Raw genomic sequence first — 26,071 nt, 5'->3', positions numbered from 1 at the left:
TAATAAGGGTATGGATCAACTTGCTTATGCCAAGAGGAAAAGAGACAGATTAAGCTGTTCAAAAGACACTAAAGTCTCACCCTACTCTTACAACCCACAATATCTAGGCTCTGTCCAAGCTGATAGCTTGGTTAACCTTGAGGTTAACCTCAAGCCCACCAGTAGTGACCATAAGCACTCTAAACCCCAAAGGCCGTATAGCCTGCGGCTAGGTTTGGGCTGCCACCCTGCAACTCACTAAAACCTCCATGAACAGCCCTCAGGCAGCAATCACCAGTTCTCGCTGTCAGCTCCCACTCTTTCCAACTTCCCCGCTTTACTGTCTGTAAACACAAGCCCCAAGAACGACAAGTCTTCCAGTAATCATTTCCCACAGGGCTTTGGTTCATAAATAAGCAGAATAACGGGGATCTAGAACTGGATCAGGCTGGAGGAGGACAGCTTTGAGGGTCAGACCGAAGTATAAGCCAGAGAAGTACAAGGACCAAGCAGGAAAAGGCAGGGCAATTGTTAGTAATACAAGATGTGACATATACTGCTGAACCAGTGTACTAAACTAAACCACAGAAACTACTCATGTACACAGCATTCTCTACACATGCCATTGCCTTGCAGAGTCAGAATAACAGACAATTTGCAGCAGCCTCTTTTCCCTGGTAATCCTTCTCAGTAATCAGAAAGCCCTGGAGTTGTGACTAGTTATTCCCAAAACAAGTGTCAATCCAGCTCACAACAAAAGCAAAATAATTTTCTTTTCTGTTTACAGAAATGCTCAGCAACCTCCTCCCTCCTCTTCCTTTTTAGCTCTAAGCAAGGCCCAGACTGGGCTCACCTCTGGTCCATCAGCCAGGCCACCACAGTCCTATAGCCTTCCTGTTGCTCCACTTGCAGCTCATTCTCCCACTTTGCATTTCTCCCACTCCAGCAGCAACTATGCCCAGCTGCAAGTGTAACTGCAAAGCTAAATCATCACTCAGATTAGCCCGTTCTCTCCATGCTTCCTTGCACCATCCAGCCAGCAGTTTGCAGTCTTGAGTGAGAGACAGTTGGCACATGCCGAATAAAACCGTCCAAGGACTGCTTTCCTCTGTGAAATGTTGAAGAGTGTCCACCATAATCCTAAGCAGAGCTGTCTGTTACGCATTTCTGCTTCTGTCAATATAGTCTATGCTTGCTCACATACACAGGCTGACATATAGAAAGTATTATATAGTCAACAAACTATAACTGAGTAAACACAAAAGAATTATTATTTACTGAAAACCCAACATACAATTCCAGCTGTTTCTTCATTGCATTTTGCATGAATCATTATGACAGGATTTCATTAACAAATACCTCATTTTCCCCATTTGCCTTTTTAGCCTTCTGCTACAGGCATCCGCATGTTACAGCAGCAGAGATATGTAACTACAGCTTGCCATTTACTAAAACACCAGACAAATTCCCACCTTCCAAGGTCTCCTGATCCCTTTGAAAAAATCAGGCATCCACATTGGAAGAACAACAGCTTCTCTTAATAATTTCTTGGCTTCCTCCAAATCCGCTATGTCATCCCTGTGCAAGATGAAGAAACTTGTATAAGAAAGATTCCCATACAACAATATTTCTTCTATTTTTATACAAGAAAAATAGAAAAGCTTTTCACTTAGTACCATCTCTTTTAGCATGCCAGTATATGCCTCATGAGAGCACTCCTATAATCCAGTGACCTAAAAATGAATCCACTTTTGGAAGGTAGGGAAAAATTATTTTCAACTCAAGTTATCCAGAGCTGCTTAATTAAAAATTGGTTTGGACACCAAAGCAGTATCTTTAGAGTTCTCTGGAGTGTACTTTCATTTCAGCAGTACCTGTAATAGATGTACTGCACATAATATCAGTTAGCAACAAAAGCTTAACTGTCATCAAATTAATAAACTGTTAAAAACCAAAAGACCTTGTTTTGTTTATCTGTAGAAGGCTATGATGACTCCCTGTTTTAAGAGTTAGAAGGAGAATAATTTCTCTCCTTCTCCACACTAGCAAAAACACTTGAATTGAGAAAATCCTCATACCAGTGAATGCTTGGATTCCTTGATACAATGTCCCTTTCAAGAGCTTCAACCAAGTCTTTGTCGTAACCGGCTCCATCAAATTTTGGTATTTCCCCATCACCAACTTCTTGGGGTATTTTCTTTCCCTAGAAGTGAAAGTCGTACAGGCTCATAAGGACATTATTCTTTCAACATATCCTTTACTAGCAATATATAGCGATATTGTCTGGTTCACCTCTGTGAACCAGAGGCCACAGGAAGGTATCAAGCTTTAACACAGCTACCTCAGCACCACGATGGCCAGCAAAACCAACATGTTCACACCCTACAGTCCACAAAGAGTCCCCAAATACCTGTGGTTGCTTTCACCACAACAGCACTATACTTCCTTCATAAATGCAGTTCACAGCAATAAAACCCCATCAGAGCTCATTACATATCACAGTGGGGGGGTTGGTTGGTTGATTGGTTTTAAAGCAGCAAACCAGACTCTCTTAACGGTGCTAAACCACTCTTTAGGCAACTGACACACTTCCTGGCCAGCCGAAGGCATGAATGCAGAAACAGCTTCACAAAGCAGGCCTTGTCATGACTTAATGCTACATTAACTCCTGGCTGAAGACCAGAGCATCCAAAGCATATTTTGAACATGCTAGACCTGCCTCACTACCTGCCAAAGCTAAACAACTGGCACCCACCCCTTCATCACCGAAAAGAAACACAAAAGCCGTTATACTCATTGTCTCTGATGGAGGAAAGTGAAAAAGATTCTCTCCCCTATTTTAATTAAAGCCTTCCTGCCCAGCAATTTCTTCTTTCCTTGACTGCAAACTATCAATTTCTCTCCTCTCATTCAGAGGCCAGCTCCATAAACAGTTAAAATGCTTTTTAAAGGTCATATTTATTTAAGGGCTGCACCAAAAGCCCTAAAGAAGCTCCCAAGTCACCCAGGCTTCTGTGAACTACTGTAATTTCTGCAGCATGCCGTGCTCATTCCGCTATTCTGCCTCTGCCCAAACGGCCCAGAGTTTCTGGTTAACACTTCCACAGTGCCGTTAAGCTTATGGGGGTGAAGTGACATTTTCCCTTTGAAGCATCAGGGCTCACACTCCTCCTCTCCCACTTCAGAAGGAAACTGCTTCCCCTCCCAGCTCAACGGCAGCCTTCGGCAGAGCCTGAAAAGCAGCTGCACTGTTTTAACGAAGGAGGCTGAGTAGGGAGCTACTTTAGGACACTTAACTCAGCTTCTAAACACTATCAGCAGCAAGTTAAAGAATCCCAGCTGGCTGGACAAAAGCAGCCTAGGCAAAGGCGGGCCGAGAGGCAGCTGGAGACACACAAATAACCTTGCTGTGGAAAAAGAAAAAAGGTAGTGATTACACCCCTCCCAGTTGCTGTTTGCCCACGAGGCCTGTGAGGGAGCAGTTTATCTTCCCACTATTTTTATTTCTTGCTTCCAAGTGAACTCTGTGTTGTTTAGCACTCCCAGATCAGGTTGTTGGTTGTTTGTTTTTTTTTTGCAATGGAAATGAAGCTGAAAGTTGTGTTTAGACAAAAAGCTGGTGTCAAAAATGTAATGGTCTGGCATAAAAAGGAAAAGGAGAAAAAAGCCCTGTAGAGTTTGGCATATTTCAGGAGAGAGAAAATGGAAGCTAAATGTAACCATAAAAATAGAAAGAAGTAAAAAGAATGACAATGAAATGAGAAGTATTTGCTGTATGTCTTTGTTACAGACTTGTCTCCTATCCCTCTGCAATGGAGTGGTTTTCCTAGTGGAAGAATTTTTTGGCGTATCTCAAAACAAATCTGATGTTTGGGGTTTTTTTCTGGGTAAAACAGTTAAGGCAGGCTTTAAAAAGCAGGAGAAGGCAGGGTGGGTGGCTGCAGTGCACTACAGAAGAAGCTGAAGCAGCAGCTCAAGTCCCTGTACCCAAGCCTGGCTGACAGATCCACGCACAGCCTGCTTGCTGTGTCAGAAGAGTGGTGAACAGGCAAATGGGGCAATGCAGGTGACACTGGTGGCGGGTGCAACACAGCTCAAAGAAGCAGAAAAAAAAATTTAAAAATAAGTGAAAGGGGAAAGCAAGGCCCTGCGGGCAGGAGGGCGCTGGCAGCCAGGTCGCGGCCCCCCAGCCACACTTGGGCCAGGCCCCAGAGCCCCAGTTACTGCTCCCGCCACACTCGCCTTTTCCTGGGACTGTTATTTTTCCTGCTCCCTGCGGCGTGGCTTGCCAACAGAGGGAGAAGAGCAGCCAACTGGGAGATGAGCTTGCAGCATCACCTTGGCTATCACTTCAGTGATACTGGATGTTTCGATTTTTTTTTTTTTTCAGTTCCAGAATTAAACAAAGATTTAAATTATTTACAGTTTTCACATGTAATAAGATTATTAATGCTGGTCCCAAACTGGTCCAATGTGCAATCCTCAGTCAGCAGGTAACTGAACAGAGACTAGAAAAAATAATTTCTAAAAAAAGTCACTGAATCCAGGCAGTAGGAGTAAGCATGATTTTTCCAGTCATATCCTCATCTCTTCTTGTGGAATTACTTTCCCAAAACAGCTTTAATTAAAGCTGCTGCAATGGCTTCTCTCTAAGAATGTATGCCAACAGGCAGAGGTATACAGGACTGCAAGAGACTGCTCCCACCAAGTGCCCTTGGCAATCCCATCACATAACCTTCTCCTCAGCCAACCAAGTTCTGACTTAAAAATTAAGTTTCAAAATTTTTCTCAGCTTTCCATCATGAAGAGCTGTCAGACCTGCACTAACCCACTGGAACAAAAACCTCATTTCCAAAATGAATGTATTTCTACTCTTGTACTCAGGTTGTGCATTGGTTTCAGCAGTTGCTTGTCGATGTGTCCACCACCCTGATGTACCTGCAGCATGTGTGTGCTCTGCCTTCATTTACCAAACCAAGTAGTCCCCTCATGGAACATAAGCTGAACACAATTAACTGTTTGCTTTGGCAACCTTTTTTAAGCTCTATTCTTCTAGTATTAACACATCTTTCTTGAGCACAGTTGTAGAAATGCATGCAAAATACTCCACCTGCTGCCTCACCAGAGCCTCCTATAACGGCACAGGTATCTCTTCTGTCTGCCGGTAACGCCTCAACAAACTGGGCCTAGGATTTAATTTACATTCATTCCCATGACTGTATCATACTGCCACCTTACACTCAACCTCAAACAGATCAATCGTGTAGGATAACCCTGGTGGCTGCAACAATCAGAGCTGGGTCCTGAAGACATCCTGCTTTCCTGCAGGCTCTTCCCACTACACACAAGCACCAAACAACTGCCAGATGCGCCCTCTGCCCCTTGCTGCCAAAGCCAAAGGTGGCACCTGGCTGTGCCTCACTCTGGCAGCCAGCCCTTCCCATCACTGCCAGGAAGATGTGATGTGCCAAATGAAAGTTCAGCCTGATCTGATTTCTGCTGATACGTCCAAATCTTTCTTCTCCTCCACTGCTGAGCTCCCAGCTTCTAGCAGAAATTCTTGGTTTATTCCCCAAATACACAGCCTACTGCTCTGCACTGCTGAACATTATCCCATTTCCATGACTCCAGGACAAAGTCATCCAATTCCTTCCACACAACAGCCTCATTTGCCTCTTCTGGTGATGGTGCTTCCCAACTCAGTGTCATCAGCAAATTTAATTAGCAAATCCCTCTTTTTTGTGCCAGGATCATTAATTTAAATATAAAACAAAAGTCAATCCCTACTCTTGAGGAAATCCATAAATGGTTTGCCAGTTGACTGATAGTTTTTCTTTCAGTACCACTTGTTTACATTCCCCTTGCTGCCTAATTCATCCCCACCTTAAAATTCTCCTACACCACACTTGGCTAGATTAACAATTACTTCCCACTTTCTAAAGTAAGTGCTGGCAAAGGCAACACCTTTGTTTAGGAAATCATATTTCACTTTATTCCACTTTCCAGTTAGTCCCAAGTCTCACTTTTTCCCCATTCTAAATCTGTTGTAAAACTTTACATGCTGTTTCAGTAAAATTAACAACTCCAATCACCTGGATCACCTTTCATTTCCCCTTCTAAATGCAGACATGTCAAAACAACTCACCATTCACACAAGACAACAGCAGACCCAATAAATTTTACTGGAAATCTCTGCTCCCAGCCCTGCAATCTCACCTACTGGTTCTTTCAGCGTTCTTGGATGCAGTATTCCAGTCACAGTGCATGGAGGTCTATGCCTCCATCTAAATACAACTACCTCATCTCACATCCGTATTCGTGCAGTCTACCTTGCCTTTGCTTCTGATGATGCACATCAGAATAATCAAGAAAAAAAATTAAATTTGTAAAGTCATATCTTCATCAATTTTAATATTCCCTTCACTGATATGGCAGCACAGCCCTTGGCTATTTCATATCCTTCACAATATCTACCGTCTCATCCACTGGCAATCTAAAATGACCTGAAGAGTACTCCTAAAAAAGTGTTCTAGTGCTTAGATATGGTATTATGTAATTTCCAAAAGCCATACAGGTAGCACTCAGGCTGCCTCTTAAATCTGAACTACTGAACAGAAACTAAGATTCTTGGCAATGATCCAGCAGAAGGTACCTTGAGAACAAGCCTAATAATTTCCAGTGGAACTAAGAAGGAAAAAGGACTTGAAAGCAGTGTTTTAGAAAAAGGAACACATAAATATAAGGGTTTAGTGGATAAACACCATCCAGTGGGCTGCAGTTCAAAATTATTTTATATAGCACTATGAAGGGTCATTTTACAGGCACAGTCAGGTTAAAACTCCATATCCCAAGATGTTTACAGTCAGAATGAAAAGATTATATGTCTGGGGAGGAGAAACTGAAAGGAGGCATCACATGTAAAGTGAGACAAACCACTTCTAAAACATATACACTGTAGCTATAGTTATCGTGAAAAATATTACAAATAAATATGCATATTGCATTGTGATATTACAGTCAGGACAATGTGCAACCTATTACACTGCACCAACAGGAAATGGGCATGGCATCCAAGTTTATTACATGTTCTAAGTAGTCCTAGCCAAGAACCCAAACCCAAGAACTACAGGGCTTAAACACTTATTATGAGAAAAGGGGTATCCGGTTACCTGGTTTGAAGCTTCAGTTTTGCCTATTATTTTTAACTGAACATGAAGAATTACTGAACCTGTTTGATTCAATATACTAGGCTACAGAGGTAAGCTACTTGTAGCTTTAGTTCAGAAACTGAAGAACATAATGCTTGCAAACTAAGAAGGGATAAAACTGAAAGGGATGTTAAACCTATTTTTATGCCTGTGTGTAAAATACGGAAAGTTGCATTAACTTGTCTCAGTTCCCATTCCTGGCTACTTTCTCTCTCACTCAAAATATTCTTCAAAAGAAAATCATGGAACCCATACCAAAATCGTCATACAACACGTGAGAATTTGTAACCTAGTGTGACTTTTGCATACATACCCCAGACAAAGAAAGTAAAACAACTGCCAAGTAACTAGACAAAGGTGAAAACAAGAGCACAGGTCGGCTTTTTTGAACAGTAGCCATATTTTCCTTCTGCCACCTAGTGACCAATTTATTCAGGTAAGAGTAGCGTTTAAAATATACCATATTAAATGGAACACTTTCACAACTCTTCCTCTACCTCACAGCAGTAGTGCTACTAATCGCATTATTCCCAGAGACAAGTATTGTACAAGTCACGTTGTTGTGGGCTCCTTATAGTAAAGCCCTATAATGCTCATCACCAGAAAGCCTGGAGAGCAGAGTTCACCCTCATTAGAGCTAAGACTTTGAAGGCTGCCTTACACAAGCACATCTGGTGAACCTGTCACACACCATGACTCCCAATTCCCTGTATAGCGGCCAGAACTGTAAATAATTTCACAGATCTTCAGAAGCTTTTTATAGCTTGCAGGATGCACACTTGTTATTTTAAATCTTATCAATCCAGGGTAGAGAGATTTCTAAAATGATTAAACTTGATCTGTGCAGTCACTCAGTGGCACTGCTGAAAACGTCCCTGGCCCTACCTACTGAGGGCAGGTAGGTAATAAGGGCTGGGATTACTTAATACTTTTCCTGTGTATCAGAAAAGCAATTCGTGATGGGAAAAACATATCTCTGACTTCTTTCTGAGCTGTGAAGAAGCAACCTGTAATAGAAAGACCATGAAGGGACTAACCAAATTAATTTGGAAGAAAACTGGCCTAAATATTTTCTTATTCATCTGTCAAGATCTGTACAATACTGTGTGCCCCCATAGGAAGAGGCTTCTTGTACCTCTGCCAGGAAAGTAAAGCTGCTTCAGTACACTCTCAACTTGTATCATTTATACAACAGATTCCTTGGGTTCCTGGCACAGACTCCACAGTTAAATTTAAAAATGCAAGTGTCTCAGAAACAGCAATTTGCACCCAGATATTTTTTCAGCCACAAAACAGTCCTGCCTTTGACATCACTACTTGATAGTGAATCACTGTTTCTCCTTTTCTTTCACTTCAGCACTGCTTCTTTGTCATGGGTCTTCAGTGGAAAGAATCTCTAACATATTCTAATTTAATCCTTTGGGTTTATTTTTAAAACAAAGCCTTTCCAAGATACATCTTTCTAAACACTATAATAAATGCAAAACCCTTTTCATACACTAAAGAAAATGAAAGTGGCCAAGAGTTTGCATTTGCTACATTTTCCTCAAATCACATATATAACTTCAAATAATTCAGCACAGATTTACCTAGCATCAATGGATTTACAGAACTGTCCTGGACTTCCAGGCACACCTAAATTTTACTATAGTATGGCAGAAGCAATGGTACTGTGGAACTTCATTCATAATGCTTAAAGTCTAGAGAAGGGCACTGGTCTCACTTTTGCACTTTTTACATGGAAACCTTTACAGAAGACCTAAATTAGATTCCTTTTTTTTTTTTTTTAAAAGGGTGGGGGAGAAGGAGGAGAAGTGACTTTATGCCTGATTGACACTGACACATTAGAGTCAAGCCCATGATCTAACTGAGATAAGAAGAAACACCCAGCAAAAGGCCAACATGCTTCCTCCTTATCAAAAAATCTGAAATCAAGACAGAGCAAACATGACAGAACTTTGCTTAATTTAGTGTCATTATTACTAAATATCCCCACGATACATGCTTTGTCCATGAGTCAATGGGAAAGCACCAATTTTTCTTGCACTGGATTATTGTGTCTTATTATTATCTGTATTAAATAGCTAACACTAAAAATGTTTCCCTTTGCCACCTGCTGCATCGTAACTCCTCCCCGCCATGTTCTTTCCCACTTCTTACCTTGTCATCTCTTCCTCTAGCTCTAGATTCCCTTTCACGACTGCCTGAAGACTTCTCACTCTTGGATACCGCATGTGCTCTGCCTGCAGGCCCACGGGGCTGCAGGCCTGGTGATTCTTTCCTCAAAGGTTTTACATCTCGGTTGGGACGTTTTATCTGAGGTGGAGCCCTAACAACAAGTAACCACAACAAAAGCATGCTAAAAACAGTGAAAAAAGAGCAACAGGAAGAAGAAAGGAGTCTTAATATTTCATAATTTCCCCTAGTGCATTATTCCTAAAGCTGACAAGCCCCTAAGTCTTATCTACCTATATCTGCAAATCAAACAGCATATCAACAATGTCCGGCAACACTGCTGGATGCAAGTGCTACATTTTGCTTTGTATATGTTTTTATCAAACTTAACAGCATGGAAGAGTTGCTGATTTTCCTTACTTATTTGCACAAGATTTAAATTTCAGCTTCAAAAAGCAGATGAACTATTGGGCCTTTATGTCTAAGAAAGATACAAGAATAAATATGTCTTGCACTTCATGTAACATTACGACAAACATTCTGATAATAATTTCTACCACTTACAAAAGTAACCAGCGTTAATATAATTTTACACTTAACATTCTTGGGGTATTTTGAAAAGTGAAGATCCGTTTGTTTGATAATCATAAAGCATATAAATTTACAAATAAACTTGGCACTTCTTTCTGTTAACCAAGATCTCTCATTTTACTTTGTTCCTTTGCTTATGTGAGTATACACACATTAAAATTCTTTGCTATTATAATGTTAGAAAAATGTTGGCATGATAAATGTTATTCTTGACTTTAAATTGCATTTGTTTTTTCCAACAACCTGTGTCAAGCTCTATTAGGGTGAAAACAGGGATTTCAGAAAATTCACAAGCACCTATTTTGAGAAAACTATTAGCTAACTAAAGTTACCTTAAAGGTGGTTACAGAAGAGAAACACCATGTATAACAACATGTTTAGCAGTAAAACAAACCAATGGATTAAAGAGAGGTCATATTATCTGTAGCAAGGGAGCGATTTCTAACCACCGTGCCCTTCAGGATCCTTCAGTTCCAGCTCCTTACTAACTCCTCAGCCATCAATGAATTCAACTGCTTAAATAAACTGAAATGGAAGAGTTTTCTCCCTGCACACGAGAAAGGCAACTGTCACTAAAAGCCCACTTACCTCTCCAGCAGAGTCTAGTTCCAGGCACTTAGCTAGTCACTCCTCCCAGAGTAAAGAAGAGGCTTTCTTTAGAACTTCAGCAATAAATCTGACTGTAGTTTAATTACTTTTTCCCCAGTTAATTATATTTATTCTTTATTACAAATGTCTAAGGGGTAAATGAAATGTGATTTTCATGTAACAAATGCATTCAAAAAAGAACATAAAATTATGGTGACCCAACTTTCTTCTACCCACTCTCATTACCTGTGTTCAGCTGGAACAGGAGGGGGCCAAACAGCGGGATCTCTAAAAGGCTCATCTTGACAGGATACAGGGATATCTGCAGGTCTGTCCATTTTAAAACTCTCTAAAGTGCTGACAATGCTCTTAACTTGTTCATATTCTTCAACTAATTCTTGTCGGACCTTGAGAAATACATATATTATTTTAAAATGGTTACAATTCAAACTTTTTTTAAAAAAAACCAAACAAACACAGAAAGTACCTCAAAACATACACTACCCTCAGAAGCTGGGACTCCCAAGACTTTCCATTCACAAACCCCACACCTATCAGGCTGACAATAGATCTTTAACCACAGCATAAGCAATTGAATCTCTGTTGAGTTCATCTTCCTGCTTGTAAATGTCATGACCAGACATGATTGCTAACGCAGGGATCACTCTTCCATAACACGTGCTGATGCTTAGATTTATGTGTGCATGTTGACATGTATGCACACATACTTCTATACTAATAAGGGTGCCGTTGGCAGTTCTTCAACATATTTGCTACTATTCTGTCATAGAACTTCTCTGATTACAGTCTCCAAGGTCCTAGTTATAAAACTGGCTAATTAATCAAAATATAATATTACAAAACTGACTTTGTGAGGGGCACAACATCACCATACAGTTAAATCACAAGCCAATTCTTTGGCAAATTGCAAAGATTAAAACAGAAGATGGGAACTTTAACACCCATAGCATAAGTTCAAATGGTAAGTAAAGTAAGTGCAATAAAAATGAGAGGAAATTATGTCTCAGAAATAAATCAGGTTGCACAATTATGCAGCTGAATTTTATACTTAAAGTTTCTATTGCCACTAGTCAGGGAATTAGAACTACTGCAATAATTTCAAGATTATTTACTTGGTATTTGTTCATTTCAATTTTTTTCCATGAAGCCTAGGAAAAATAAAAATCTGTTTAGAAATTTTCTAAGCTTTAAGTGATATGGCTTGTTACAAGCTCAAGTTTTGTATGCTAAGGTCACTGGTACATACCAGCAGCAAAAACTGCATTGTACTTTCTTACTCAGAAACATAAGCTCTCTGCATTAGCTTAAGATGTGCTAGGATTCACCTGAGTGCACTTGTACTGCATTTTACCAGTCTTCCTCCTACCACTCAATGATGCTTTCCATCCTTTGGGATCAACCTCCATGCTTACTTTGGTTTTTACTTGCTCAGGGGTCATAATACCCAGATGTCACCTCTTCACTGAGGTGTTGGTGCACAGCTAAAACTAATTCATGCATTGCTGTGAACACCTGGAAATCAGTATTGGCACTCTGCAGCTAGGATTACCTTAGGCCAATGTGAATCTTACCTGTTACAGGCTCACAGCTGGAGCTACAGAGACATCCTGAACCTTTCCATCCACTGGGAAAGTACATAGCCTCTAAAAGCTCTTGTGAAGAAACACTATGGTGAGGGTATTTACAGGCTGCCACTAGGCACACTACTGAGCAAGGCTACAACTAGCATACGCTGCAAGGCTGAATCAAAAGCCAGAATCTGAAGTGAGCTTACAAGAAAGCCAAGGAAAGACACCAGGCACCCAGCTGCTCTCATGTCATGCGTCCATGTGAAAAAGAGCTGGGAAGAATATTGCCTGGGAATGCTGCAACAAGGCTTCACATTGTGGCAAACAGATGAAGGCAACTGAGGACAGTACTGACAGATGCCAGTGATGTTCCCTGAAATCCAGACTCTCTTTGCTGTCCAGATTCTGAGTAATCGAGAGGATCAGGAGAATGGAGGTTTGCAAATCCAGCCTGTCTGCTGAGTCTATAACAGCAGCAAATCAGGGAACTAGTACTAAACAGCATTGCATCTTATGACTTTTCTTCCTAATGGTGCTTTCTGGTGAAAAGATGTGGCCACTAGCCTGAGATCTTCCCGTCTTCCTGCATGCTTGCAAAGGAACCATGCTGGGCACATGCAGGGTGCTGTATCTTGTCAGCACACTTTCAGAAGCATGCCTCTTCCAGCCTGATTTTCACCTGCCCATCCCATTTCTCTCTCCCATTCTCATTTCCCCTCTCAGAATGGCATATTTCCTCACCTGCCCCACTCTACATATTCAAAACAGCAGCAGCAGCCCCCCACTTTTGGTGGGGCAACTTCAAGAGAGAAAATGCTATCTGACATAACTGTTCGGTGGGTAAGGTGCATAAAAGAATGAGTGATTAAATCAACAGCACTCAGCAACAAACACACATCACCTCTTTGTGGAAGCTACAGTTCTCCTAAAATACTACCAGGTACTTTCCACAGCAACGCATCATTCTGCTCTGTAATATTTTCCAGGAATTTTCCCACTACGGGAACAAATTAGGAGATTTCAGCAGCACAAAGAAATTCTTCTCTGATTTAAAACCCTGTTTAAGAAGAATATATGTGACTGTCATCAGCAAGATACCAGTAAGGACAGAGGCAAAGTGAAGGGTAAATCCCCAGGACCCTGTACAGTTCTTGCAACACTGCATTTACTTCACCAGGAGCTCTATATGCATCTATACAAAAGGAGCCTGAGGTATGGGAAGAGCTTGATGATTTCAGAGGGCAAAGCAGCCTTCTTGCTTGTTCCAGATGGGGTAGCTGTATCTTGCTACAGACACAGGACATCCAGCTCAGGCAGGATTGCTCTAGTAAAGACAGTCAATGCTAGACATGCCAGCCCTGCTTTCCTCTTTTTGCTTTCTCATCACACAATCAGCAGACACATCCCCCAGTGCAAGAACTTCCAGCTGAGTTACAAAAGTGATTGATTACTAACTTGGTTCCTTCAAACTGTCTAACACACATCCCTCCTGTCCAAAAATAAATCCAGCCAAACAGCTGCTGTGAGGTACAAAGGAATGATCAAGCATAAATCCTCCAGGGCACCACTCCATGAGCGGCAGACGCTTCCTACATCAGTGCTCCAGGAATACAGACAGGATTCCTCCTATCACCCTTCCAACATATGTGGAAAAGTTGGTGGAAAACAACTTGCCAGCACTGAGGGCTGGAGTGCTGTCTTACAGCTCTCTTGGACCACCAAGGAGGATGGCATCTGAAAATTGAGAGAAAGTGAGTCTTTGATGCCTTGGAAGCTGAAAACAGATGAACGACTGCCGGCCATCTCTCACCCAGACCTGAGCAGCCAAACTCTGAAATACACGCCCTTGCCACTTACTCAGTAACTGGCAAACCAACTAACATAAACCCCTCAGTGTACTCAGACAACAGGACCACAAAGGAAAGCCAGCTGATAAATTCCTAGAGGCCTTAAAGAAACCAAGTGAGATGAAACAGGTGCAGAAAGAGTTTCTTGCAGCTGAGAAACAAATAAGCCAGACATGAGCCATGAAGGGCTGTGCCGTAATTATGGAGGTGACTGAGCACCGCCTTTGAGTGATCAGTGCTACTCTGAAGTAACCTCAGAAAGCTGCAAACAGGAAAATCTCTAATCTGGACTCACCCAGTCTTTTTGCCCTCCGTCACACCCTTCCCTGGGGTGCCAGAGTCCTCAGGGGGTTCCAGCTCAGGTTCCAGAGAACCTGAAAAAAGCTTTTAGGTTATTCACGTTCAAGCAGTTTCAGAAGATAGCGTGGGCCAAGTTAACAGCTCACCACTGCCAAATTGGAAGATCTTGCTTCTCACTCTTTCTCCCCAACCACACTCTGCCACTGCTCTTTTGGATTCAATTCTGGCATGTCAATACAGTAGCCCAGCTTGTTAAAATGGCAGCAAATTAGCCTAGAAGGGTAAAAAGAAAATAAAGGACACTTTTGTTGGATTAGCAAGCTGCACTGGCTCACTACCCTGTGATCAGGTGAATCCCAGGACAAAGAATGGCAGAGTGCAGAAGAGGGAGAGAAGCCGGTACAGCTGGAGGGAAGACTAGGTGGGGAAGAGCTTGGCCTCTCTGGGCATGGCAGGTTGTTAACGGGGTTCAGCTACCGTGGGACACTGCCTGCTCCCCAGGGCCACGCTCCGGTCCACCAGCGACCCCTACCAGCCACATCACCTCCTCCACAGAAGCAGCGTCATGGGCACTTGGTGATGATGGTAAGCCTGATAAAAAGCCTTTCAGCCCAGTGGGTGGCTTCACAGCTTTGTCTTGATGTTCCAGCCCTAAGGATTTACAGGAACCAAGCAGAAAACACATCCTAACATATAGGTATAAAACCCAGTGACCAAGAGTTGAGTTCACTCTTTCTTAGTGGTGGTTCCAGAAACCATTTCAGTGAGTTCCTCTGTATTTCACAATCTGGCAACTGTTGTACCTTTGGCATCACCAGCTTTTATTTGCTATGCTAGAGCTTGTACTTCTACACAGCTTACCATAGCAATAAGAACGGGTATTTGTACTTTCATAAATACAAATAATGGGGGGGGGGGGGGGGGGGCGGGGGGTGTGTGTGTGTCATGGTTTATTTTTTTGTTTGTTTGTTTTAAATTATACCATGCTGGAACAAAACCAATCAAGTTTCTATAAAGGTGTTTTCCAAACCTGAAATTACTGCCTGCAGTGTGTTAGTTATTCAACAAGCTCCATTTTAAAAAAGTGAAAATAACAATTCCCTAAACCATACCCAAAACGGATGCCTCTTAATACAGTCTGATCCCATGGAGCAAAAGTATAGCTCCTGTAATCACAGTTCTTTGAGTTACCTGCAGAATATACCTTAATTACTCATGAAGTAACCTACAAAGTGTTAATAAAGCAAGCATGAAGCAGAAACAACACAAGTATAGATTGACCGAAACGTGTTTAAAATTAAAAAAGTAAAATCATCCTTTATTCTTTAAGCAAGAATACAGTGCACCTAATCACCTGCTGCAATGACCATGGTCAGTAAGGGTGCCTTTCTGGCTGCTCCAAGCATTCTGAGGATCGCTAAACTCCTGCCTCAGCTCTGGCTGAGGCTCCTGTGCTCTCAGATATTGTGCAACACGGAGCACACGGTTATAACATGCAGCAGGTTTTGCTCGACAGCCACTGGCCTTGTCATAAGCCAGTACTATCTCCCGGGGGCATGCTCTGCTGTCATTCTGCAGCTGCTGAACTGTCACTGAAGCAGCTCTTTCCTTCAAGCCAGCTGTCTAGTAAAAAGACTGCCACAGCCAAGAAACTCTCTCAGAATAAACAGGGGGAATGTCAACACAAGTAAAGTTCACAGTAGCGGTCATGAGCATAGACCTACCTTTTACTGTTGTTAAGTAGAAAAAGAGATGAGTTGCTTCTGATTTTGAGTCTTTCCAGTTTCAGCCTGCATTTACATGGATGAATATACCTACATGTCAGCCAAATCTCAAAGCACAACAAAGAAGTAACTTTTTCAAAAGAGCTTGAAGGCCCAGGAGTGAGGATAAGTATGGAGCTACACTCAGCTACCCAAGAGAAAGCTGGGAACTCCCTGGATGCAAATCAAATAGGGGTCTCAAGAGCAGGTCACCCTTGATATCCCCAAGCCAAGCTAGTTACCAGGCAATTGATGACAATGAATTTTCCAAAGGGTCACAGGAGTTCTTATGTTGTCACACCGCTGCTTTGGTGGACCCTCCAGGATGCTTCTTTTGTGCTTTTGAAGTCCTTCAGGTTGTGCCAGACTAGTAACACAATCCCTCTCCCCCAGTCAGCACTGATTTTGAAGTCCCAGAAGCAGTATTGCAGCAAGTGGAACTGAGCCAGTCAGTTGTTCCCAGGAGAACAGATGATGCACATTTGCATTCTTCCTCCTCACAACTATCAGCACCAAGCAGAAGAAACCCTTGAAACCTGGGTGCCCAGTTGCAAAGCTGAAGCTGTCTGACTGTGCGACATGAAATACAAGCAACCAAATACTTGCACAGAATATCATTCTGTCCAGATCAACCTGTAGAAATTTGAAAACAATGACACCTAAGCAAAGAGAGGTAGATCAAGAGTGTTTGGGAGTCTGACCCAAAATCCCAACCACTTCTGGTTCACCTCTGCTCTACATTGCTCAATAAACTGCTGGAAAAATCCCGTGTAGTATGCAGGCAACAAAACAGATCAACCGAGTGTGAGGCACCTATTTAGGATGGAGCACCCACTGCAGAGAAGTGACCAGATAGAGAGAACAATGGTTCATGTAACAGGTACGAGCTGGTCAGCTGCAGAGCTGTAACTGTTCTTTGAGATGGTGCTTATATGAATGTTCCTGTTTTGAAAGGGAACATGTATGACAACAACTGAAACTGAGTTCACTGCCTCAGAAGTACCAGCAGGACAAACACCTGTTCATGAGCTGTGCACAAACGTAGAGAAAGGAAGGACATGCTTCATACTGCCAGGTCCCCTCAGCGGCAGTGTGCCACGAATCCTTCAGGAGGTTCAAGACTGTGAATGTGCATGCAGACAGTACATCTCAGAGAAAGACTGGTTTAAGTAACAACCTTCTCCTCTGAGCACGGACGCTCATGCAGTGGACTGCTCCCAACTGTAAAAGCTCTACCTACACGCTGTCTGCTAGAGATTGCTAAACTCCACCTCCAAAAGGTTCCAGTGCTGGTATCCTCCTCAGAGGGTGGAGAAACTGAAGAACCTAAAGAACAGGCTAGTTCCATATGCCAGCAGAGGCAGAATTTCATGTAAAAATTAACTGTATTCACCCCCTAACCATGACGTAAGGGCTGCTTTGCTTCTCCTGCCACTAAGAGGCATACAGGCATGGGAATCTTTTGCTTCTGCACATTACTGGTACCAAGTGGGCTAGACCTGAATTTTGCTAAACTTATGTAATGTGTATGGCATAACTCTCTTCATGAGAATGATCTAAGAAGAATATCTAAATATTATTTTAATATTGTGCATGAGTGTTTCTTGTGATCCAACTTTTGGTTTCATTTTTTTCAGAAAAGGCTGTCTCTCAGACAGCTACTGAATGTTACTGACAGTTGGGATGTAGCTACTGTTGGAGCTAGAAAGCAGTGCTAACATCCAGATCATCAGACTTCCTCTTAGTCTGTCTCAAGGAGTGAGAAAGCACAACAATTATTTATCAGGAGTCAGAAAGAAAGCAAGCCTACCTCTATAGGTCTCACCAAACCATTCAGGTGCAGGTATGGAAAAGCTAGTGATTCCAGGGCTGCGTTGTTTGCTCTCAGGCCTATATAATTTTGTTCCCAGTGCTAAGGATAGTCCCATAAATGAGCAAGAAGGCAAACAGCCTGGGGATAAAGCACTTGTTTTATTTAATCACGCTTCTTACTTTTTGGTGTTTGTCCCTGAGCTGGGGCTGGCACCAGTAATGGCAAAGCAGTATTCTGACAAAACTCATCTGCCGCTACCGTGTTTGGAAATTTCAGAATTAACATGAGTGCACAGCATGACAGGCACTACCCCACCTCCTGCTGATCTTCCTGGGGACAGTTCTCTAAAGCATTTATGGGACACTGTCAGGGGCCATTCTGTTTTTACCTAAAAGGGATAATATCTGAGAAGGTGCCAACGTCAGATCCTCTGCTAAGGAGCTAGCTGCCTTCCCCAGGGAAAAATCCTGGAAACTGTGTTAATGGTCCTTTTTCATTTGAGGCTGCCTCCAACGTACAGCACACATTCTATGGTGCACAGGCTTCTCCGAAGCAGTTCAAACAACACACAACATGACTAGACTTGAAGTAACCTTCACAAGATAAGAACTGTTAAAAGTTTAATGGAAGAATCAATGTCATCGGAGGAAACACTAGAAGTGAAGGCAATGCAGTGATGCAGCTGCCAAACATGGAAAGCCTCATGCTCTACCTTCACGTCAGCTACAAGTTCTGCAGGAACTAAGGACACGCATGGGGAACCAATGCCTCATATCAGCATGCCCTGGGGTGGGGAAGAGCTTGAATACAAGTACTTGAATGTGAATATCTCCTGTACAACATTCAGCTTATTACATCACCAGGAAAGCTTGGCACTACCACTGCCACTTGTACATGCACATGCTTTGTAGACAAGCTATTAATAAGCAGACAGACTTCTACAGTTCTATGATAAACACCCATGAATAGTATTGTCATTACAAAATGATCGCTGACAGTGTGGTAGCTATCAGGACACAAGATACTCTATGTTAGTGTCAGATGTTTTAAGCACAAAAACATAACCAAAGCACCTGCTGCAATCAAAAGGTAAAATTTGATTCTGTTTTTAAGTAGCATCATTTAAACATATGATATTTAGAAAAACTCTTCTTGAAATAATCTCTTCAGCTACTTACTGCAAAACTACATGCTTTATAGGGGCTATGTTCTTCTTTAGAAGCCTAATATTTATGTAACATGAATCTTTCTTCTGGAATATGCTTTTATATGTTTATCCTCCTTTTTTTTCTTTTTTTTTTTTTGATGGAACACGTTTTGTGCAATGAAAAATGGGACCACAAAATGTAAGGAAGCCTTAAATACTGTAAGTGCTAAATGGGGGTTCTTACATTTCACCTGCAGGTTACTTCCTTGGCTTCAACAGTACTCTGCTTAGCAGGGAGATGCAAGACTCCAACTAAGGGTATTACTTGCATTTTTAGAAACGTGATCCAAATTTGCACACTGCAGCAATATAGTTAACCGCTACTCAGACAACCATTCTAGTGATACTAACCCATCCACCCACATCTTAGTTTACGGGACATTAGATGGTCAAAAGATAAAACAGCAAAAGGAAGTTTTCAGCAAAACAGTTTTTCCAAAGTATGCAATCACACACCAACAAACCAGCTATTAACCAGACATCCTAAGTGAAAACAACAAAAAAATTGATTCAATTAGAGCAAAAGGATTCCTTCTGAACACATCACAAAAATTATTTTCCCATAAATATCAACAAAATATTGTAAAAGAAATGTTGTAAACTTAACTGAAATATACGTCCTCCACATTTTAAAAGGTTTGGGAAACACAGTGTGTTTTTCAAATATCAAGTAATAAAATAAAGACAACCTTATTTCACCCTACCTGTTGCCATTTGCCCTTAATTGCTGGATCTCTGATTGACTGGCAATGTCTCTGGATTTGCTGGATGACACCCTGGTAATACACCATAGAAGAGTCGTAATTCCCAAGGAGTGCATATTCTCTTCCTTTTTTGGCATTATCGCAAATCTCTGCTAAATTCATCTTCCCTCAGAAATCTAAAAGAGAACATAATCATCAGAAAAATTAATTTTACATGATGTAGAATAATTCAGACCATGACACTTTAGTTTTATTTTTTCTCTGATAGCTGAATTGTGTCTTTCCGCTCCCCATTCCCATCCAGTCCCCCTCTTTTTCAACCATTTAGCTCTGGAGCATCTCTTTACTAGCCTAAGGTTTGAGATCATGAATCGTAACTCTTTTATAGTGATAAAAAACACTACTTCTTTGCTGCCTTAGGCCCCAGTCCTGTTAAATTAATGCAAGAAAATTAAATGCCCTGCCCACACTGAACCTAACAAGCCAAACTAATCTGTAGATCACCACAATATATTAGCAGCCATCAACCCGTGAATCACAAATCACACGAGGCATTAAATTGCTTTTTATACTGTTGTATTACATACGTGCCTAAATGTGCCAACCAGCATCAGGGAAGTCTGTACTTAGCACTTTCAAGAGCCCTCACCCTAATGAGATTACAATACGGTTGAATGACAGCTCTACTACAGACAAAGTTGAGAGCCTCATTCCGTTTAAATATTCTTTCAAAGTACTCCAACATCCACATGCTGACTTGGATTTTTTTCATTAAATTTAACATGTCACTTTGGGATTTATGGCAGAGTTAGCAATCCAAATTTAAGATTTCTTAAAACAGTGATTCCCAAAGTACAACCTTCCCCCGGTTCCCAAAACAATTTAAGATTTACAAATTTTACTAACTTTTTTATACAAGTAGTAAATCGCAGCATGACTTTAAGGCAAATTCATAGCCCACCTTTTCCCAGTCACCATTCAAGAAATCAATATTAAACCGCACATTCAAAAGTGAGCTATGCTGTACAGCTAGGTTTGTAGTTAATGTTCAAGATCGAAGCAGTGCCTGCCCCTTTATCTGAACCCCAAATGACCCAAAGTCTAGGTCCTTACCACACAAAAAGAGCATCAGTTCCTTTCCCTTGTACTCTGACTCAGGATGGGTGGGGTCCCTGACATTCACCCAGATAAAAACTTCTGGAAATCAAAAATAAAAAATTATGATTCATAGCTACGCAATGTTGCATCGACCAAGGGGGAAGAGGCCAGCTCGGGAGGGTCATCCACTAGCTGCATCGAGAGTTTGGCAAGACCAAGGTGGTGGAGAAGAAACAGGGAAGGAGAAATAGAACCAGAGGGGGAGAGAGCAGGGTGCAGGGCCTGGCACAGCACACAGTTCAGTTCAGGCTTGCACAGCTGAAGACAGCCCATGATACGGGGTGTATGCACTAGCAGCAGGCGGTAGCAGAGAGAAGCCAGAACAGGGAGAAACAACCTTTTACATCCTAGTGAGTTATAAAAATGTTAGTAGTTTTTATAGAACAGATAAGACAAGATCAAGATGGCCTTAAGAAGGAGGTAGCTTATGCCCTTGTATTCCCTTGTGCTTCACAAAATTCAAACCTCTGACTATAAGTTAAACATATAACCACATAACCTTCGCTCCACCCTACCTCAGTGCTGCCTATAGCACACACTCTGCCTCTCAACTGTGCCAAACTAATGGTCCTCACTGCTGCCTGCAGCTGCACACCAGGTCTGCTCCACCACTTCTTCACTCCCACTCCCTGCAACTAAGCCAAGGAAACCTGCTACCCTCACTTAAACCCACAGGTCACACTGCTTCCACATGGCAGAAGCCTGTGATGGCAAGAACGTGCTGTGACCCCATGGCTGGCACTTCACTGAGCACAGCAAGATGCATGGGGGCTAGCTTGCTCTCATGCCGTGCCACACATTTCAGCATGCAGATCATTCTCGTGGGCTGTTATGAACTTCTGGGAAGCAGCAGAACTAAGGTGGAACGGGCTGCCACCCTAATTTTGTTTTCTCTTGGTGCTGAGGAAGGGCAGGATACATCATTGGAAAGCTCTAGCTCTATGGCAATTAAGGTGATTTAATTTTAAAATACAGAAGATGATAACTGATAGGAAAAAATTATATCACTTGCACTGGCCTGGAAATGGATAAAAAGATAGGAACTGAATATAGGTTACAGCCCATTTAGATCTGATGAGTCAACTTATAAATTAACAAAACACCACCTGGGGCAGAATCCATTGCCCTGTCTTCAAACACATCCAAGCTAGGATCTGCTACACAACCAGCTTGTCCCCATAAGGAAAACAGTTCTCAAACCTCTGGAGGTTTTCCCCAGATGTAGCAAAAAAGCGAGTAAATAAAACATTTCTAAGGAACTCCTGCATTCAATTCCTAGAAATCCATTAAACACAACACATACTTACTTCAGCAATCTATTGTATCTGTTTACTACAGCTAGTGCCCACCCTGCAGGTGTGTATTTAACTCCCTTTTGCCTTAAGAGGGCTGAAACTCACATCGAGCTCCCCTTAATCCCCAGAAGAGTGCCCCAATCACCAGAGCAGACAACCCCCTTGTCTCTAGTGGAGGCTGGCCCAACCCATTGGCAGGAGGCAAGGTGCAGCAGCCAGACAAACACATGCTCACTTCAGAAAAGTGGTTAGTGCTGGGAGCTGGGAAGCAGGAGGCAGAAAAATTTACATGGTCTTAAAACTGCAGGGGGAAACCAAACGAGAGTCTCCCATTTCCTCCATCAACTGAATCTGGGGGTTTCTGGCCTCATGCTGGTGACACTGACGCGTAAGCAAGAGCTTGATGCCTGGCATGTCACGCTGGAGAGCTTCTAAGCATCAATGGGCACTAAAATTTGGAGCATACAGGGAGGCTGGTGGATGTACGCATATGTACCTACTGAGCGGTCCATGCCACCAGAGCTAGGCTGACAAAAGCCTCTGGATCTTTCTCTTGGATTTAGGCACTTCAATTTTTACTTATCACCTACCCTAGACACCAAAGCAGGTAATATAGCTTGAGAAGGTGAATATAACGTTACCCATATGAGACATGTTTGAAACAGCAGCTGTAGACCTCAGTCCTAAATCAGTGCTCCCCCTGACCCCCAGGCAGTTCTTTGAGGTCCTGCTGCAAAAAGACTGGCTATTTTAAACTAATGGCTAAAAATGGTTTAAACAAACTACAAACCTTTTACACGCACCAGCGATGGTAACGTTAGTTCAGAATAGCCAAAGCAAGTCAAACCAAATACATCTGAGATTAAGGAAAAAATATTTTTAGGAAGGAATTCCTTCCTGGATTGTTTCCTGGACAACCCCACTCTTCAGCACCAGGGGTGGGGAGGAAGAGGCAGTCACAACTAGGTGGGGGCATTTTCATGTTATGTACTTGTTTTTTATTACCTGGTCTACATTATATTATAGAGTTCATACAACATTGCAAACATCCAAGAGAACAGAAATACAGAAGTCATAAATAGTGCTTTTGTTGTTTGGTTTTTGTTGTTTGAAGTTTTGTTTAAATATTTGGTTTCCCTACGTATCACAGCCACATCTTTTAAGTAAATACACAGCCAGGGACAATGGTTGTCAGGTACATTTAGAACAACTTACACATTACTTGTGACACCAGCTCTTCATTCTTTCATTGCATGGTTCTTTCCTGCACTAGACCATAACAGCTCCACAGCACGTCAAGATATCCTTGGAGATTCCTTAGTTCACGGATCATTGACATTACAGACATTCATGTCGGCATAGCTGCCACACATGGGGTCTCAAGCCCACTTGTTAAAAACCCTGCAGCAGCTAGGCTAAAAGGTCACAGGGGATATTAATCTCTATTCTTTGGAGCATAGGCTGAGCTGATCCCTATCTGGGGTCAGAAAAGAATTTTTCTCCCAGAACTAAAGCAACACACAATTCAGCAAGATCCAAAAGACAGTCTCTATTTTAACATTAAAGCATTATACACACACAGACATATCCACAGGCAGTGGCTGTGTGAATGGTAGGCAAAGGGGGACAGCTTGCTAGCGCACTGTTCCAAACGTGTGTGGAGCACCAGCAGGAATGCAGGATAACTGTTCCACTTCAGCCCATCTCCCACTTAACCTCACCCCAGTGCTACCAGAGGCAATAAATGTCCTCCCTTAGAAATGGGGTCTGCAGCAGGGGTTTTCCTATTGCTTGATATTGAACATGCAACTCTGCCAGAACAAAAGGCATCGCTGCCATCTTTAGACATCTCTTTTATGCCTATGTGTTTTGACACCATCAGTACACAACTGCATCCCATTTTCTCCACAGGTACTCAGCTCTTGCACAGGATGGATGACAATCATTAAATGAGCAGTTACTCATTTTTGCTTTACTCTCATTGTTTCAATAGTCACGTCAAGCCTTACTTACTGCCTGCTAATCAGACTTTTCCTCAAATCAGTTGTTAATTCCTCACTGATAGCGCGATAACATACCTGTTTTTTTCTGGACATGTGTCTTTCTCTGACCAAAATTTTACCCAGGCAGACCAAAAATTTTCCACAGCTCCCTGAGATTGCTGGACATATGGTCTCACGTCATAGCAGCTGTGCAGTATTGCTGACTGGACAGCTGAACATCTGGAAAGGCCTGGGTATACACAGATGAAGACTGGTTACTAATCCTGTTTCTCATTTTCTGTAAATCAGCCCCATCGCATGATGTCAGGCATCCCGAAATGCAGTGTAAGAGCCCCAGCTAATGTCACAAGACAGAGAGCCATGCCATTAGGCACCATCTTCTAACATCCAGTGCTGAGGTACAACTATACATTTTCCACATCTACAAAATAAAGCCAGGATGGCCCTTTGCTGCTGCACAACCCCAGAACAGATCAACTGTCACACAGAGCAAAGCAAGGAAGCAAATTCCAGTGTGAATAGGTTTTGATTTTTTGATTTATGCACTTTTTGTGTGAACCCATTTCTATTACCAGAGCCTAAGCAATGAACTGAAGCTATTCCTTTCTCGAATTCTTCTTACTGCTTGGAAGCTTTTCCTTACAATTAATCTAAACCTGCCCTTCTTCATTTAAGACCGTATTGTTTTTGTAAGCCAGCTTTGACCAGTTTCGAACAGCTTCCTCTCCCTCGATTATATTTTCACTTAAAATAGTACTACAATCCTATCTTCCATTTTCTCTTCAAACTTAAAACTATTTTACTATAGAGGCATAAAACAATATGACAATACCTTACCTGGAAAAGCATAAACTGCAACACTAACTGGAACATTATCAGAGGAAGAAAAAAAGCAGTTTTCTCCCTTCATATGCCATTCCTACCAGAAGCCTACAGAAGTCTATTTCTGACTGAAATAAAGACTGTATTTCTTTTTCATGTGCTTGATGTATTTTATTGGACTTTTAAGATTAAATTATTAAAAATGCAATTATTTTTAAAAAATTTAAATAAGTCTTGCCTGCTCTCTTAGAAAGACTATCCCTTTTATTTTGGACTTGGGTGCAGAAACAACTGGTCTTCATTTCTAATAAACTGTCCCTGTTCAGAAGCAATCGCTGATGCTGCGGACAATTATCAGGCATTACATTTGCATGACAAAAACAACATTTTAACTGATCTTTGTCAGATGAAATACAAACAAACAAAAGCCTTGCCAAGTTCCACAGCCAAATCTCTCTTTCCCTGTTAACTTGGCTTTGTTTAAATTTGCAGCTGTGGTCCTATGGACTGGTGTGGAAGCTAATGATCATTACCTCACAGGATCACAACTCCTGTTAAAAAAAAATATAAGAACGTGGCTTAGTTCCAGCAGATTTGGATTTAAACTACATTTAAATGGCTTCCTGAATCAAAGACGAGAAGTGTGCTATGCCAGTGCTCTTTTCTATTTTCCTTTTGCTGTGTGCATCAGCAGCGACAAGAATGGCTACAACCGCAGCAGCGGCACAGGGGGTTGCAGCAGGTGTCATTGGAGTGTTCACTCCCCCTTCGACATGTCACTTCAAAGCAGCGCACACACCACATAAAACATACACACACACCGTGGTCCAGGAAACCCAGCACCGTGGGATCTTTCAATTCAGTTAACTGCTTTCTGTTAACTGGTTTTTGGCTTCTTTGCGCTGAAATGCTGTTTGAAATAGCAGACGTGGAGTTAATGGGGAAATATGTATGGAAGTGGGAAGGAGAAGAAGCATGCACGCGGGCCTCAAACTATTCTTGTGTGGAAACTTCTGAGAGCTAACTTGA

The 26,071-nt window shown here is 42.0% G+C and overlaps 1 protein-coding gene across 7 annotated transcripts in view; it reads right to left on the bottom strand.

Moving 5' to 3' along the window:
- KATNAL1 (katanin catalytic subunit A1 like 1) overlaps positions 1–26,071 on the bottom strand; it is a 42,374-nt gene that overhangs the window by 12,995 nt on the left and 3,308 nt on the right. For 2 of the 7 annotated variants that reach the window (XM_064441063.1, XM_064441064.1), the window contains exons 2-8: positions 24,296–24,449; positions 20,878–20,961; positions 19,765–19,940; positions 10,788–10,948; positions 9,348–9,546; positions 2,058–2,182; positions 1,452–1,557 (exon numbers count right to left, since the gene is read on the bottom strand). In XM_064441063.1, the coding sequence (XP_064297133.1) occupies positions 1,452–1,557; positions 2,058–2,182; positions 9,348–9,546; positions 10,788–10,948; positions 19,765–19,926 (753 nt within the window). In that variant the 5' untranslated portion in view covers positions 19,927–19,940; positions 20,878–20,961; positions 24,296–24,449. The remainder of the gene's footprint in view (positions 1–1,451; positions 1,558–2,057; positions 2,183–9,347; positions 9,547–10,787; positions 10,949–19,764; positions 19,941–20,877; positions 20,962–24,295; positions 24,450–26,071) is intronic. The other 5 variants (XM_064441065.1, XM_064441067.1, XM_064441068.1 and 2 more) reach the window with 4 other exon arrangements.

The sequence above is a fragment of the Phalacrocorax carbo genome, chromosome 1, assembly GCF_963921805.1.
Source record: "Phalacrocorax carbo chromosome 1, bPhaCar2.1, whole genome shotgun sequence".
Classification (NCBI taxonomy): Eukaryota; Metazoa; Chordata; class Aves; order Suliformes; family Phalacrocoracidae; genus Phalacrocorax; species Phalacrocorax carbo.
The sequence above is the reverse complement of the archived record's forward strand: the minus strand, read 5'-3'. Positions and strand labels throughout refer to the sequence as shown.